Genomic DNA, 15750 nt, shown 5'->3' on the forward strand with positions numbered 1-15750 from the left:
TATCTATATGCGATGACTTCCAAATTTATATGTCCAACCTGGACCACTCCTCTGAAGTCCAGATTTCTACCTCACAATGTACTCAATTTGTATGTCCAATGCACCCGTCAAAAAGCCCCTGACTTTTCCCCTCAAAGGTGTTCCTCCCATGGCCTTCTACATCTCAGTTAATGTCAACTCTCTCCTTCAAGTGCTCAGGAAAAAATTTGGAAAGTCATCCTTGTCTACCATCTTTCTTTCACACCCCATATCCAATCCATCACAAATCCTAGTGGCTTTAAATGGAATATGAAATCCTGGATGGGATTCTGAAACGTAAAAGGGACATCAGGGAAAAACTTATAAAATCTGAATAAAGTATAGAGTTTGGTTAATAATAATTTACCAACATGGGTTCATTAATTGTGACAAGTGGACCAGACCAATGTAAGATGTTAAAAGTAACAGAAATTCGGTGTGGGGCATAAGGTAAATCTCTGTGCTGTCTTTTCACTTTTTCTGTTGTTCTAAAACTATTTTAAAATAAAAAATTTATTAGGAAAATAAAGCAAAGGAAAGGATTCTGCTGGCTTCTGGCTTACTGGAGCCTGTGTTTGGTTTGCTGGAGCTGAGGGGATGGAAACTCTGATTCTGCTGTTTGTATGATGTGGGAGGAGGGTACAGTCAAATCAGCAGAAGGCCATACACATAGTTTCCTTTTGGCGGGCAGATTTGTCACTTTATTAGCACTGTTTCACAATTTAATTACTCTAAGAAAAGTTGGTAACCTCAAATCAGTTCAGTATTTTTATAACAATTTTGTTAAACAATTTATCTTTAACAAATACATAATTTTGTTTAGTTATGCTTCCTGAAGACCAAAGTGTTCTAATCCTAGAAAAATAGCCAGAGTTCTCCTTTCTAAAGAATTTGCTATAATTCTTTATATGCTACTCAAAATGGAAACGTATTTTTATTTTATATTCAATACATTGATCTGAATTAAAAATAAGAACTTTTTATTTGGTTGGGCGAAGCAAGAGAACATTAGACGGTGTTGTTGGGGTGGGGAGTGGAGGGATCAGCAAGGCTCCAAAGAGGTGAAAATTGTCCGGGTGTTGAAGAATTGTAAGATTATCTATGTTACTAGTTCTATTTTTTAAACAGTCAAAGTTTTATGCCACTTAAATAAATCTAGGGATACATACTGTTAGAATCAGGCAGGTGAATTGTTTGTACTGGATTCTCTTTTCTTGGCCTGTGAGGAAAAGCGAGTGGGAAAGTCACAGTGTTGCTTGTAAAGAGAGTTCGTGAAAATTCATTCTTGTCCTTTGTAACTCCCTGGATGCCTGTGCCTGCGACCTTTCCCTAGAGCTATAAACAGTTGGAGATACTGCAAGTAATTTTAAGGATTGAGAAAGTTAAAACTTGCTAAGTGCTCTCAGATGATCTCTCATGTTCTAGTTGGACATGTTCAAAGTGTAAGGCAGGCAAAAAGGTGGCTATGGGGTTCTCACAGTCAGAGTCCTCCTGCTGGGCACGAGCACTTCAATGATCACGTGTCCGAACGGGGCATGGTTGCTGGGCATACGATTGCCAAAGACAAATGCAGCTTTGTAATTCTGTGAGTATTGCCACACTGATGAGAGAAAAGGGGCGAAGGTGATATTTCATCCACTGTTCCCAGTTCATCCTCTCCTTACCTGACCTCTGAAATGGAGCCATTGGCCTTGAAAAGCCTGGTGTCTAAAATTAATGTTCTTCTCCATCTGACTAAGAAGGCAACAGCTGAGCAACATGAGATCAAGGACCTTATTAGTTTAAACAGGGGCACAAAGTGGCATTTGAGAGAGAGGATACTTCCTTTCATAGTGGACACTTGTCTTTCCACAGGATTTATACTGACTGAGAGCAAAGACTTTTCCCAGAGAATTGTGTGGTCATTTGAACTCTGGGAAACTTCCCTTTATGTGCCGGGACTTAGCCTCTACACTTGGAGTGGTCCAAACCCTAGGATGTCCTCCTATAAATGGTAATTACTCTATTTTTTAAAAATTTATTATAACCTTTCAAATCTCCTTGTTTCTCTCTCTATGTTACCTTAAATAACAAGCTGTACCAAACTCCAGGTAGAGTTTAACATTTAATATTTAAATGTTAAAATTTAAATTTTCTTTGAAAAATTATTATATCTTGGACCTAAGCTTTTGTTTTAATATGTTAATTTTCATGTGGCTTCCTGATCCAACTTGAGTAGCATCTGCAATTACATATTATATTTTAGTCATAGTTAGCCTTAGAAATAGCCATGCATCTGTCTCCTTATTTTAATAATGATTTTTTTCAGGGCAATTTGAAAGAATGCTAATAATGGTCTATAATGTATCTCATAGAACTCTGGTTGATATTATTTACATTTTAGTGTGTTTGAATGTAAGGTCTTTATGTGGCTAAGCAGAATTTTGCAGAGCATTGGATTTTAAATAATTTGGAACTCAAAGTATCATTTTGCTATGAGTTGAGGAAATGAAAGACAAAGTTTTGTGGAGATAATTTCAGGTAATTTTAAATTTAGAACAAGTTAGAAGAAGCAATTTTCAGAAAATCTCCAGCAGGAGGCCACAGAAGTCAGCTGTGGGAACCTGCCACAAACTCAACTCAGTCTCTCTCTCCCCCTCCCACTCCCATATAGTCAAGTGCCATGTAGATCCATGCGTTCCTGTCGATCTCTATTATCAGAGCAGTATTACATTTATTACTTAGTTTGTAAGGAAAGTATTTCAAGGAAAGCACAGGATTTGAACCCCTCGGTACCTAGCCATTTATGAAGATGCAGAGAAAGGTATCTGGTTATCTTATCTATGTGATAGGGCTGTAAGGAAACAAATTTCTTTTTTTAAAATAAACACCAAACATTTTAAGGTGTCGGCAGAGAAGGGGTCTGGAAATGGCTCATTTGGTGGAGACCACTCCCCAGAGGGGGCAGAATCCCCCCGGGGAAGCCTGAGAGACCCCTTACGTGGGAAGCCTTTCGCTTGGGGATGGGAGGAGCAAAACCTGCAATCCCAACTCAACCCAAAGAAACTTTATGCTCTCTATTTAAACAGGCTGCTTGATAGAAATCTCACCTTATGCAATAAGGGAAACTTAAGATTGCTTCTTACTGTTTGCTTTTGCAGGAAAAAGTGAAACAAAATCTTTTTCCTTTCCAAGTTCCAGAGTTTGAAATTTGATATTAATATTAGTATTTCTCTTCCTAATTTTGGATCCTCTCTCCAGTTTAAGTAAAAGAGACTTCAAAATTCTCCCTGGTCGTTTTCTCAAAAAAATCAAATGTGTGAGTATATGATGAGAACTTTGTTTCCATTCTTTACAGTGAAGAGGAAGGCACACTCAGAAGTCACAGCTGTGTCCTCATTTATAAATCGGAGGCAAAGGGAGATGAAAATCACACTCCAGACAGTAACTTAATCGGACTCACCACCAAGATGTTAAAAGTGAAGAGGCTGGAGGAAGCAGACACGTGTTACAACAGTAACCAGCTGGAGAAAATGGCCTTTTTTCAGTGCATGAAAAAGGTTGAGAAATGTTTTCTGGAAGAAAGTTCTAGTGAACAAGATTCAAGATCTGGAAAGAATGAGGTAATTATGTGCTAATTTAGTGTCTTAAAAAGTATTGGTTCTACCTTATCTTTTCTTACATAAATCAATAAATGTAGGGCCGGCCTGTGGCTTAGCGGTTAAGTGCCCATGCTCTGCTACTGGAGGCCGGGTTCGGAACCCGAACGTGCACCGACGCACCACTTCTCCGGCCATGCTGAGGCCGCGTCCCGCATACAGCAACTAGAAGGATGTGCAACTATGACACACAACTATCTACTGGGGCTTTGGGGGGAAGAAAAGGAGGAGGATTGGCAATAGATGTTAGCTCAGAGCCCGTCTTCCTCAGCAAAAAAGAGGAGGATTATCACAGATGTTAGCTCAGGGCTGATCTTCCTCATAAAAAAATAAAAAATAAAGCACTAAAAAAATAAAAAATAAAATAAATAAATGTAGCCATTATCAGACCCTTTTCAAATTCTATTTTGTTACTTGTGTGTAGAATTAAGGAATGTTTATGAATAGACAAACTTCCATTTTGTTTCACTGAGGATTATGTGTTGTAAATTATACGATTGAGTTTGGTAGGTAATTAGGAGGCCTTTGAATATGCATCTGTCCCTGCAGGCTACTCCACACTGCGGTTAGTGGCTTAGAAGCTATAAAAGTGAACTCACAGAAACACACATGTCTTAAGAAGGATCATTTAAAAGAATGGATTTGGGCATGAAATTCATAGAAGCACTGTGAGGGGCACAATTGCTCTGCAGAAGAAGTTTCTAATTTCCTCAAGGCCTTGAGCGTCTCACAGTGTAGGTGGCAGAGCTGTTGACAGTGACAGAGACAGGGACAAGCAAGCCTTGCCTGATGGCTTGTTGTCATTTGTGCAGAGTGAGGGCCCTGAGCCTGATTCTGTGCTTGATCTTTGGCAAGTTATTAAACTCAACCAAGGGGCTGCCTCAGCGGAATAATGAATAGTGTGATAATGGATATAAAGCACTTAGCACAGTATCTGTCTGTCACCATAGTAAGCATTCAGTAAGTGTTTGCAACAGCAGCAGCCCCCTCCCCTTCCCTGGTTTAGTCCATTCCCACTCGTCGACCCATAGAAGTGTGGGTCCTGACCCAGCGTGGGCCTCACGGCATTTCACTCATGCCTTTATTCTAGCACATGCAATTGTTTTGAATGTGTCTGTCTCCTTTCTCTAGACAGCACTCCTCAAGGTTGGGACCTTGTGTCACTCGTCCTTGCATTCTCAGTTGCTTCCCTGGTAACCAGCACACGACAGGCACCAAAAATGTTTGTGGAATGAACAGATGTATTTAACTGAATTCTGCATCCTGGTTGAGGGCTGGGAATCTTTATTTTTAATAATCAGAGCAAGTGATTCTTATCAGGCAGGTTTGGGAAACATCTCTCTGTCTAGCTACTGTTCTGAAAAACACTATTCAGATTGGAAGGGCATTTCTAACGATGCAACAGACAGTGAAACAGAGCTGTTAGAAAGGGCAGAGGAGTCCCTCTGTTGTAAGTGACTATGGAACGATAAAATGTACTGGAGAGAAGAAATGTGTTAGGTTGAAACTTAGGTGTTTTGAGCCCTTCCCTTTCCCTATGAGTTAACATCTTGTTCAGTATATACCAGGAAGAAATTTCCACAGGCAAAATTTAAGTCAGATGTGAAGGGCTTCCTCATTAGGGCTGTTTATAATAGAAACAAATAAACAGAAGAATTTCCTTTTCTGCTCATTAATTTCTGTAGGACAGAGAAGACAGAATATTCTTCTTGGAAAACTTTGACATAACCAACTATCTATAACAGTTTATATGAATTTGATTTTTCCAGTACTGTTTTTCTCCAGGTTCTGTGATACAATTTTTATAAGTAGGCAATATCTTTAGAGAGTGAAATGGTGCTAAGCTGGAACATAAACATTTTTAGGAGGAATTATTTTTGTGATAAACTGCTCCAGAATATTAGAAATCAAATGATTTGGAAGTTAAATATTTTAGGATATTTTTGAGGAAAAGACTGAGAATGTTGTTCCTCAGAAACTCCAAAAGAACATCCTTTGCAATTAGTCCAATATCCCTTGTGTAACCTGGGCCTTCCTGCAGCCCATGATGCATGGAAGGTGAGAGGGAATGACTAGTAGCCCCATATGCCCATTCAGTTTCTTCTTTGTAAATGGCGGAGGGCCCAAAGATGTCAGCGATAAATTTCCCTGCCTCTCTCTCGCCTTGTGGAGAACGGATGGGCACATGAATCAGAGGCCCAGAGCTCTTCTCCTTTCTGTGGCTGCCAAGGCCACTGCAATGGAGGCCTTGCTTGCCCAGTCAGTGGGTGCCAACGTAGCCAGCAGGCCTTGGCAGCGGGTGGTGGAGAAGGGCATTCCAGCAGCTCAGATGTCTTCAGGTACATAGACAGTGCTAGATTGACATGTCTCCATCTTCTGCTGGGGCCACAGTAAGTCTTTATGACATCATTCTTTTCTCTCCAGCACTATAAAAAAAAATGCTTGCCATAATTTTCTCCACTTATTCTTCTTTCTCTTTTATCTTGTCTCTCTTTGAGAAGATTAGTACTGCTAATCATTGTAGAAACCTTCACTGTGGTGCACTGAAAAGAATTTACTCTGAATTTCAGACACTCGAGTGACGTGCAAGCTTTGTTTTGAAGGCTTGAAGTGCAATTTATCTCTAGAAGAGTCTTTACTCTCCAGTCTCAATTGGGAAAAATTATCTATCCATTTAACAACTTATATTTGTTAATATAATTTGGTAAAACTCGGATTCTTTTCCTGCTCTTAACCAGAATTTTTTTATTTCACCTATTTTTCCCCCACTGGATTTATTTTTAACTATCTTCTTTCTTTTTCTCTACTTTATTTTTTGTTGAATTTATTAAATTCCACATATTCTACTTTTTTTGTGTGTGTGTGTGAAGAAGATCAGCCCTGCTAACATCCATGCCAATCCTCCTCTTTTTGCTGAGGAAGACTGGCCCTGAGCTAACATCTGTTGCCAATCCTCCTCCTTTTTTTCCCTTTTTCTCCCCAAAGCCCCAGTAGATAGTTGTATGTTATAGTTGCACATCCTTCTATTATGTGGGACGCTGCCTCAGCATGGCCAGACAAGCGGTTTGTTGGTGCACGCCTGGTATCCGAACCCAGGCCCCCAGTAGTGGAGCACGCGCACTTAACCATTAAGCCACAGGGCTGGCTCCCACATATTCTACTTTTCTACTATGTTTTGTTCATTTTATTTTTCTGCTTTCCCTTTTATTCTGTTTTCTAATGACTTGTCATTCTATTACATTCTTTTTTTTTTTTTTTTTTTGTGAGGAAGATCAGCCCTGAGCTAACATCCGTGCTAATCCTCCTCTTTTTGCTGAGGAAGACCGGCTCTGAGCTAACGTCTATTGCTGATCCTCCTCCTTTTTTTCCCCAAAGCCCCAGTAGATAGTTGTATGTCGTAGTTGCACACCCTTCTAGTTGCTGTATGTGGGACGAGGCCTCAGCATGGCTGGAGAAGCGCTGCGGCGGTGCGCGCCCGGGATCCGAAGCCGGGCCGCCAGTAGCGGAGGGCGCGCACTAAACCGCTAAGCCACGGGGCCGGCCCCTCATTCTATTACATTCTGATGGGTGTGCTAAATCACATAAGTAGTGCAGAATTTTAAAAGCTTTCAGCAGATACGCCATAAAACACTAGATCTAAACCTACATAATATGGTGTTGAAATCAAGTAAAACTTAAAAAACATTAATCTACCACATTTGAGTGATGAGTTTAATAGCTACTGTGTATATACTATTAACTCATAAATGGCAGATGACTCTCATAACTAGAATTAGTATTACTTTTATGCAATCAAATCCAGGTTTTCTTCTTTTGTTAGTTCTCTACTACCTGTATAGATACCCCTGCATTTCCCTCAGATCTAATTTACTATTTAACACACACACACACACACACACACACACACATTCTATTTGCTTAACGAAAGACTGAAGAGCCAGATAATGTTCTCAGACAAGAGTTCCAGTCTCCCATTCGGCTCTTTCTGCCTTCCCCTGCCTTCCCCCATTTACTATACATATCCCTGCTTTCTATGCCCAAGGTTATCTGCTCTCACCTCCTCGTCCTTTGGTTTTCCTCCACTTCCTGTACACCCCTAGTTACCCAACCTCCATCCAGAAGGCATGGTCCCAACCACAGGGGTAAGGTGAAGTTGTAGGGGCAGAAAATAAGGATGGTCCTATTGGAGGTGGGACCTCACAGCCCCTGGAATGTTTAAATGCCTGGTATGAATGCTCCAGAGACCCAACAAAACAAACTATTTAACAGGATGTGCATAGGATAGAGTGGGTTGGAGCAAAGCATGGATCTCCCTATTTTGATTGCAGTTGGTGCATTTCATAGCAGGTGGCATTTCCTGACTAATCGCTATGAAATTGTACCATCAGTGGTATTCATAATGACTATAACTTAGATCTCATAACATAGCTGTGGGTGGAGGTTTTGTGATTTTTAAAGTTGTGTTTCTCCACCCCCATCTCTTTGCTCCTCACCCGTGAAGGCAGGAGAAAGCTCCCTGGCGGTGGCCCAGCCATAAAGGCAGATGCCAGTTTCTGTGGTGCTAATCGTCCTTGAACTGGGGACAAGTGCATTTGTGTTGGTGTCAATTGCAGCCAGCAGGTCTCTCTCTGCCCCTGCACCTGTTTCAGATCTGTCACACAGGCCATCATATTTTTCCTTTTAAAGAGGCAGATTATCTGTTAGTCGTATAACTGGAAATATCTGTTGCAGGACTCTGCAAGAACCCTCTGCAATTCAGCAACACCTGCTCCTCAGAACAGAGCATGTAACAAGCACATGTTTGGAAACAGGCTTGTGCTAGATCAGGGGAGGGAAGGATCATATAAGCCAAGTGACTTCTGTAGCTGCTTCCAGAGAATGGACTTATCACTTAGAAGAAAAGACATCTGGATTGTAGGTAGTGTGTGCTTTATCTCGTCTTCCTTGCTCTGGCGTGTGTTCCGGTCCGTGATGACACGGGGAGGTCACAGACAGGCTCCTGCTCTTGAGGACACACAGGTAGTAACATCATTTTTAACTAAGACAGATTCATTTACTGTTCTATTTGAGTGTTTCCAACCAGGGAGCGGTGCTTGTCAAAGGAGATGGAATGTATGCCCCTTCTTAATCCTTGCCCAAGACCACTGTCTCAGGAGGGGTTGTGATGATAATAATGGCATGTGGCACATTTCAACATTTCAAACACTTGCACCAACTTTTGGGGAACCTTGAAGCAACCATTCTTGATGCATATTAAAGTTGGCGATCTATTTTTGTTTGTGAGAGCTAAAAATAGTGTTAACAGCTAGCTCTTCATCCTCCTACTTCTTATGTGACTTAATTATGAAAATAAAATAACACAAAAACACAATTTCCTTTCCTCTTATTAAGAAGTCTATGGCAAAACCAGTACCTGAAGAGCGATCACCTCCTCTGAGAGAGCTGCCTAGCACAGCCTTCCCTGCTTTCCCTTTGAACTGTTGCCAGAAAATGCCTTTCACATGATACTGTAGCCATTCCAGGAATGGAATTCAGTCAGGAAAATAGTAGAATTCTGAAAGAAGAGAAACAATTTAGATTCTAAGGATTTTAGCACTTCCCAAGAGAGGGTATTCATGTCTGGGAAAACAGCTCTTTCCACATAATTAATTCTTTATCAATTAGCATAGGATAAATTATTTTTAAAACAATATAAGACAGTTTAGAAAATACTACAGAAAATGTCTGAATCATCATTCCTATAAGAAGTGGATTGACAGCGGTGTTCCTCAACTTCTTTTCATCATCATTTACTCCTCCCCGAGACTTCAGGCTTTTTTCCCCCTATTTGAACCTCTCCCATGAAATCCTAGTACCACAGATATACTGTGTATTTGTTTATGTATTATAGGTTCACCTGTGCTTTATACATGAAAAGAGTATGATTTTTTTTGCCCCTCCTAAAGAACCAATTTTCACCCCTTGGGGGTTATATTACTCCCATTGAGAATGCATGATTACAGTTAAAAAAAATTTCTCCAGGGTAGTTGGGCAATAAATCCCTATACCTGTACAGTCCCACACTGCATAACATTTCGGTCAATGACAGAACACATATATGACGGTGGTCCCATTAGATTAGTACCATAGAGCCTAGTTGTGTAGTAGGCTATACCATCTAGGTTTGTGTAAGTACACACTATGATGTTCACACAACAACGAAATCACCTAACGACACATTTCTCAGAACGCATCCCTGTCGTTAAGCGATGCATGATTGTACAAAAACACCTTATTTATGTCTTACTCAACAAGAAACCACCAACTCAGCATCTTGGTGGTGTTTAGAGGTCTGAGAACCCTAGGAATCAGGCTTTTATAATGGCCCTGAGCCTTTCCATGGGACACTGAAGCAGTCAGTATTTCTGAGACCATCAAGTTCACTTTCAGAGGAATTGCCAAACCTGGGAATTGTTTATCATCAGATCTATCTTAGTTGAGGACAAGGTAAAAGAGATGGGAGAAAGATGGAGAGACAGGAACAGATGTATATTTTTCTAAAGTAAGACATCATAAAACATTATAAGTCTCTTTAGGTCTGACCTAATATCACAATTAGGTCTACATTTTCAGACTTAGTCACTGTTGCCCAAGCATTAATCATTTTGGCTGTTTAACGTATCTCCTGTGGGAAATACTATGAGGGCCTTCATCTTCCATATGGAAAAGAATGAGCAATTTATCCAAACTATGAGGATGCAGCCCTCATTGTATTTCCCAATGAAAAGGTCGACAAGATATATGGGCTAATTAGGAGTGCTGTGGGCGGGTATTTAAAAAAGTTTGTGCAACTTTTTAACTGTAAAGAAAATGTCTCTTAAATCTGATTTTACAACATATCCTTTTACTTTTTCCCATTGCTAGTGATTATTTAGAAATGTGGGCAACCTATTGTCCTAGAAATTTCTATAAGCATGGCAGTTTTAGGAACTATCTTTTATAGAGGCATCCTATGTGTGATATTAATGTGCTTTGTCTCCAGTCAGGACATAAAACAATTGAAAGGCTTTTCAATACACTGTGTACAGATACCTGCCCATGTGAAGTTCTGGGTATCCTGGACCAAATGCACAGACGAGTCATATTTATGTTTGTGTCATTTCAAGTTCTCAGAAAATTAACATTATCATAGTTTTATATTATTTGGTGTAATATGAGAAAAATATCTTACTTTCATTCTCTAAAAATTAAGGCAATATGGTAAAAACCATAAATATGGCAAATCAAGTTGGTGTTCTTAAGTAAGAAAATGCTTGACATACTTGATAACAAAATTCCTAAATATAATTGACCAAACTGTACCCTCATCCACTTACCTAAAACATTATGCTTGTAAAAAACATATTTATCTATTAGTGTTTCCCAAACTTCAATTTTTCACCTACCACCTTCATGATTTTTGCTATATTGACATACTACTTTTACTCCTATTAATATTTTCATATATAAAATCACTTTAAAAAATTTTAGGGGCCAGCCCCATGGCCTAGAGGTTAATTTTGGCACACTCTGCTTCAGTGGCCTGGGTTCAGTTCCCGAGCATGACCCTACACCACTTGTCAGAGGCCGTGCTCTGGCAGCGACCCACATACAAAATAGAGGAAGACTCTATTTTGCTCAACGCGAATCTTCCTCAAGCAAAAAGAGGAAGATTGGCAACAGATGTTAGCTCAGGGCGAATCTTCCTCAGCCAAAAAAAAAAAAAATGTTAACAAAAGCAATAATAGAGTGAAATCATGGTTTGGATGTGCTTATCCTGGATTTTCAAATATGCAGTGATACACACACACACACGCACACACACTTTAAAAGTGGTTCGTTAGTTTACAACCTAAGATCACCCCAAATCCCTAGCAATGAGGTGACCCCTGTGCCATTTCACACTTTCAACAATATTTCTCATTTTCTGCCCACCATGTAGTGACAATAACGAAGACCAGGGAAACTGGTGGTAGCAGACAGCAGTGGAGAGAAGAGAGATCCCAAGTCTTCCCTCTGGATAACAGATACATAGAAAACAGATTGCAGTCAAGTTTGTTTAGTGCTTCTTATGTGCCTGATCCATCACGTTCTCCGTATTGTTGCTTGTGAGGTTCCATCAGAAAGCAGAGCTGAGACAAGAGCGCATGTGTGGATGGTTTGTTTTGGAAATTGACTTCAGGGAATAGGAGTCCAGGCCTGGGGAATGTGAAATAGGGAAGGAGACAAGAGCCAACAAGGTCGCATTGCCAAGCTGACCACTGCCAGGAAGGATGACCTCAGAGCTGTCCACCCGTAGGACTGAGGGGGGCACTGATCCTCTGGGTGCCGTCCCAGTAGTCAAGGGCTGTCCTGTGGGGTGACTAACCCCCTGGCATTTTCAGTTGCATGTGGATGAATGCCAATTCCCAAGGGGGTCCCAGGCAGTACTTCAACCTCATTTACAACTTTTAATTAGGGAAATGTATCTGATTTGCTCATCCATTGATTGTGTAAAAATGATACGTGCTCATTTGGATACCAGCACAGACCTGCAGTATAACCCATGGCTCATGGCTTCATCCACTGGGGGATTCTGATGAACACAGGTTACTGTGGCATTTCCATAACAAATGAAACTCTAAAGGTCTGTGCTCTAGCCTGTAGGCTGTGACTCAAAGACTAGAGACCTTAGAAGCATAGCCCTCCAGGGACCTTGGAGGTCAGCTCATTCAAAGCCTTCTGAAGGGGGAACTCAAAGTCCAAGAGAGGTAAAATGCACTTGCCCAAGTTTTGTTACATCAAGGGACTGTCTTTTCCTAAAATCGGAATTGTCTTCCAAACACATCTCCCATGTTGCTCTTTGCACGTTTTGTTTTGTCAGAGCCAGCCGTCTTCACAAAGGAGGTGAGCAGCACTTTGCATAGTGGCTGCCAAGGCTCCCCGTTGGCTGTCTCCCACATGCACGCAGCACAGCAGCTACCGCGGCAGGCTCTGGGTCATCCGGCCCGCCTTGCAGGATAGATGAGCGTCAGCCAGGCCCCTTGGCCTCTTGACTTGGCATCACCTCTTTCTAGGCAGGAGCATCCTGCTTCTTAACTTCTCTGTGCCTCAGGCTCCCCTTCTAAGAACAATTCCCCAAAAGCCTCACACTGGAAGCTGGTTATCTGAGCAGCAAGGAGCCCAGTTAGAAGGCTGTGGTTGCTTGATAGAGGCAGGTTTAAGGTTCCTATCAGTAGTCACGTGTCAAGTCAGGTGTCAGGAAATTCTAACAAGAGGCAGTGACCAGGCTAGAAATGAGGGGTGTGGGAGTCCCACCTCTGATTTGTCTAGTTGATCTTTAGTTTCTAGTATTTGCATTCCAAATGTAAGCAGTGAACAAGGATGTAAACTTTTCTTGTTCTTATAATTTTTACAGGGTTTAGGGCTTATCTGAATTAAATTAAGATAAGAGGTAAGTAAAAAATGAATTATAAAGATAAGATTTTAATTCATAAATGTATTTTTTGTGTGTCCTTGAGAATGGACTCTACCTTCTGTACAACATAAACGTTTTATAATAGCATTTTCCCACATCCAGCCACACAATGCTAAGTTGAGTTTTTGCTCTGCCAGCATGTAGGTGTGCCCCTGGGATTTTTTTTTTTTATAATTTTATTTATTTATTTATTTTCCCCCCAAAGCCCCAGTAGATAGTTGTATGTCTCTGCCAGCATGTAGGTGTGCCGCTGGGATTTTTAACTGCAGAGTTCTGATAGGGCATAATAATTAACCTCTGGCAGGTGTTGCTCCATCATCCTGGGCCTATTCCAGAGCATCTGTCACTTCTAGTGGTCCACTTCCAGCCTGGATACCTTTGAGTCTAGCATATATTTGGTCTGCAGGATGGTTCCAGATTCTGAAAGGGGTTTTGAGCTCCCTCGGACACCGGGGAATAGGAGAGGAGGAAACAGCGGGAGGTGAAGATTTTATTTGGAGCTTCTAAGTCTCCCAGGATCTGCCAAAGGCTTTGGCACTCTCCTGTGAATCACTCAGACCCCTTCCACTCTCTGGAGAGGGCTTTAGAAAGCGTCATGATGTGGCCTCAGAAAATGCTCATCACCCACTCCAGTCTAAACCCTAAGGAAGGTCCCCATAGCCCTGAGGTTTTCCCAAATTGCCCAAGGAAGGAGAGGCTGGAACAGACAAGGGGATCACATGATAAATCTATGCTGTCCAGTACTGTCTTTCACTGGGACATCATCCACAGGACCAGCAATTCTCAAAGTGAGGTCCCTGGAACCCCTGGGAGACCCTAAGACTCTTTCAGAGGTCCACAAGGTCAAAACTATTTTCATAATAATTCTAGTATTTTTGCCTTTTTCACTGCATTGGCATTTGCGCTAATGATGAAAAGGCAATGGTGGGTAAAACTGTTAGCACCCAGCACAAAAGTAGGCACCAAAGTTTTCTAGTAATCATGGCCATTCTCACCACCAGACACTCCAAGTTTTTGTTTTGTTATTTTAAAGAGCCAGTTTTCCTTAAGAATGTGCTTGATGAAGCAGGAATAAATGTATTTAATCAGCCTATATCAAAGTCTAAGTATTCATTTAACTCTTTGTGCCTAGATTCTGTAGTCGTTTACTCAGTAAAGAATTACTGAGCTCCTACTTCATGAGGACACAGTGTTGGTCCTGCTGGGACCCAGCATAACTGTTGCTGAATACGACTCTGGTTTGGAGGGCAGACACTTGATACCTAAACACGCAAGCTGTTGAATGTATTGATGGTCACTGATGGTCTCAAAAGAGGCAGAATCTGATGAAACAAGATCATTTGTTTAAAGGGTAGACACAGGATATGTATTTAGGTTCCAAATAGCTCATTCCTATTGGTCTGCAGCTCAACATGTGTATAGAGAGATGTTCCACATTAGAGTCTCTCCTTAAACTACTTGGCAGTCTCTAGCCATTCAGGAATTGAAAAATGGGTAATGACAAGTGTTAGGTCTCATTTCTTCCCAACCTTGTAGAATGAGCTTGTTGAGTAGATATGATAACATAGATAAGTTTCTGCATTCTTAAGGCTGTGTTTGCATTTTACTCATTTAGGATTTATGCTTTTCACTTGGATCTATTTATTTATTTACTTATCTTATTAAACAAACATGTAAATGGCCCTCACTTTGTGCTAGACCCTGTTCTAAGCACTTTACAAACAGGAACTCATTGAAATCTTGTGAACACTACCCTGACTGGCTCTACAGATAATAACAATGATTGCTAACATTTATGTTGTGCTGGTTGTGTTCCAGGCACCGTGCTAAGCACTTTTCATGCAGCATCTCACTTAAGCCTTCCAATGGCCCCACGTATTGGGTGTAATTATTACCTGTTTTATAAATAAGTAAACTGAGGCTTGGCAAGGTCAGACACTCACCCCGAGTGATGCAACTATATAGCATGATCTCTCTTTCTGAATGAATTAGTTTGCCCAACACATGAAACAAGTATCAGGTTTAGTTGTAGAACATTTAACTGCAATTTATTTTTAAAATATTAAACATTAGGTATTTGAAAACAAATCATCTCTGATAAATTTTCTAAGGATAGTTGTTTTATCTTCACATTATCTGAAATATAGTTCATATTTTATGATTGTTTTGGTGTTTGTTCTATTTCTTTATGCAAACACAGCCAGACTGGTTAGATAAAAATGGTCCAATTTCTTTTTCTTGGCAAATTGAGGCTCTTCTCTGGTCCTGTGATGTAACAGTGACCTCCAGTGGGGAGACGTTGCAAAAGTTACTGCGGCCGGCAGTGCCGTGAAGTCAGACCACTTCAGACTAACCCTTCTGATTGTTGGAACCAACGTCCTGTGGCTGCAGTCAACCCATTCTCAGCCGTTGGTTCATGGACACGGGAGAAGCCAGGAAAGAGTACATTGGAACTAATGATTCTCTCAAATATATAATAAGACTGGAGAATATAAACTAAAGTGCTGTCTATCAGCATGCCATAAAATATATATTTTTTTGTTATACAATGTGCAACAGTTTTTATATTCTCCAGACTTTATTAATCATAATTAAATCTTGACTATTGAATGGAATTGA

The 15750-nt window shown here is 40.7% G+C and overlaps 1 protein-coding gene across 1 annotated transcript in view; it reads left to right on the forward strand.

Annotated features, from left to right (window-relative positions):
- The first annotated feature begins 1994 nt into the window (after window positions 1-1994).
- The window catches only part of MYLK4 (myosin light chain kinase family member 4), a 72217-nt gene continuing 58461 nt past the window's right edge, over window positions 1995-15750 (forward strand). The window contains exons 1-2 of the mRNA XM_058554044.1: window positions 1995-2011; window positions 3356-3620. Of these exons, the coding sequence (XP_058410027.1) occupies window positions 1995-2011; window positions 3356-3620 (282 nt within the window). The remainder of the gene's footprint in view (window positions 2012-3355; window positions 3621-15750) is intronic.

The sequence above is a fragment of the Diceros bicornis genome, chromosome 14 (assembly GCF_020826845.1).
Source record: "Diceros bicornis minor isolate mBicDic1 chromosome 14, mDicBic1.mat.cur, whole genome shotgun sequence".
In the NCBI taxonomy this organism is placed as follows: Eukaryota; Metazoa; Chordata; class Mammalia; order Perissodactyla; family Rhinocerotidae; genus Diceros; species Diceros bicornis.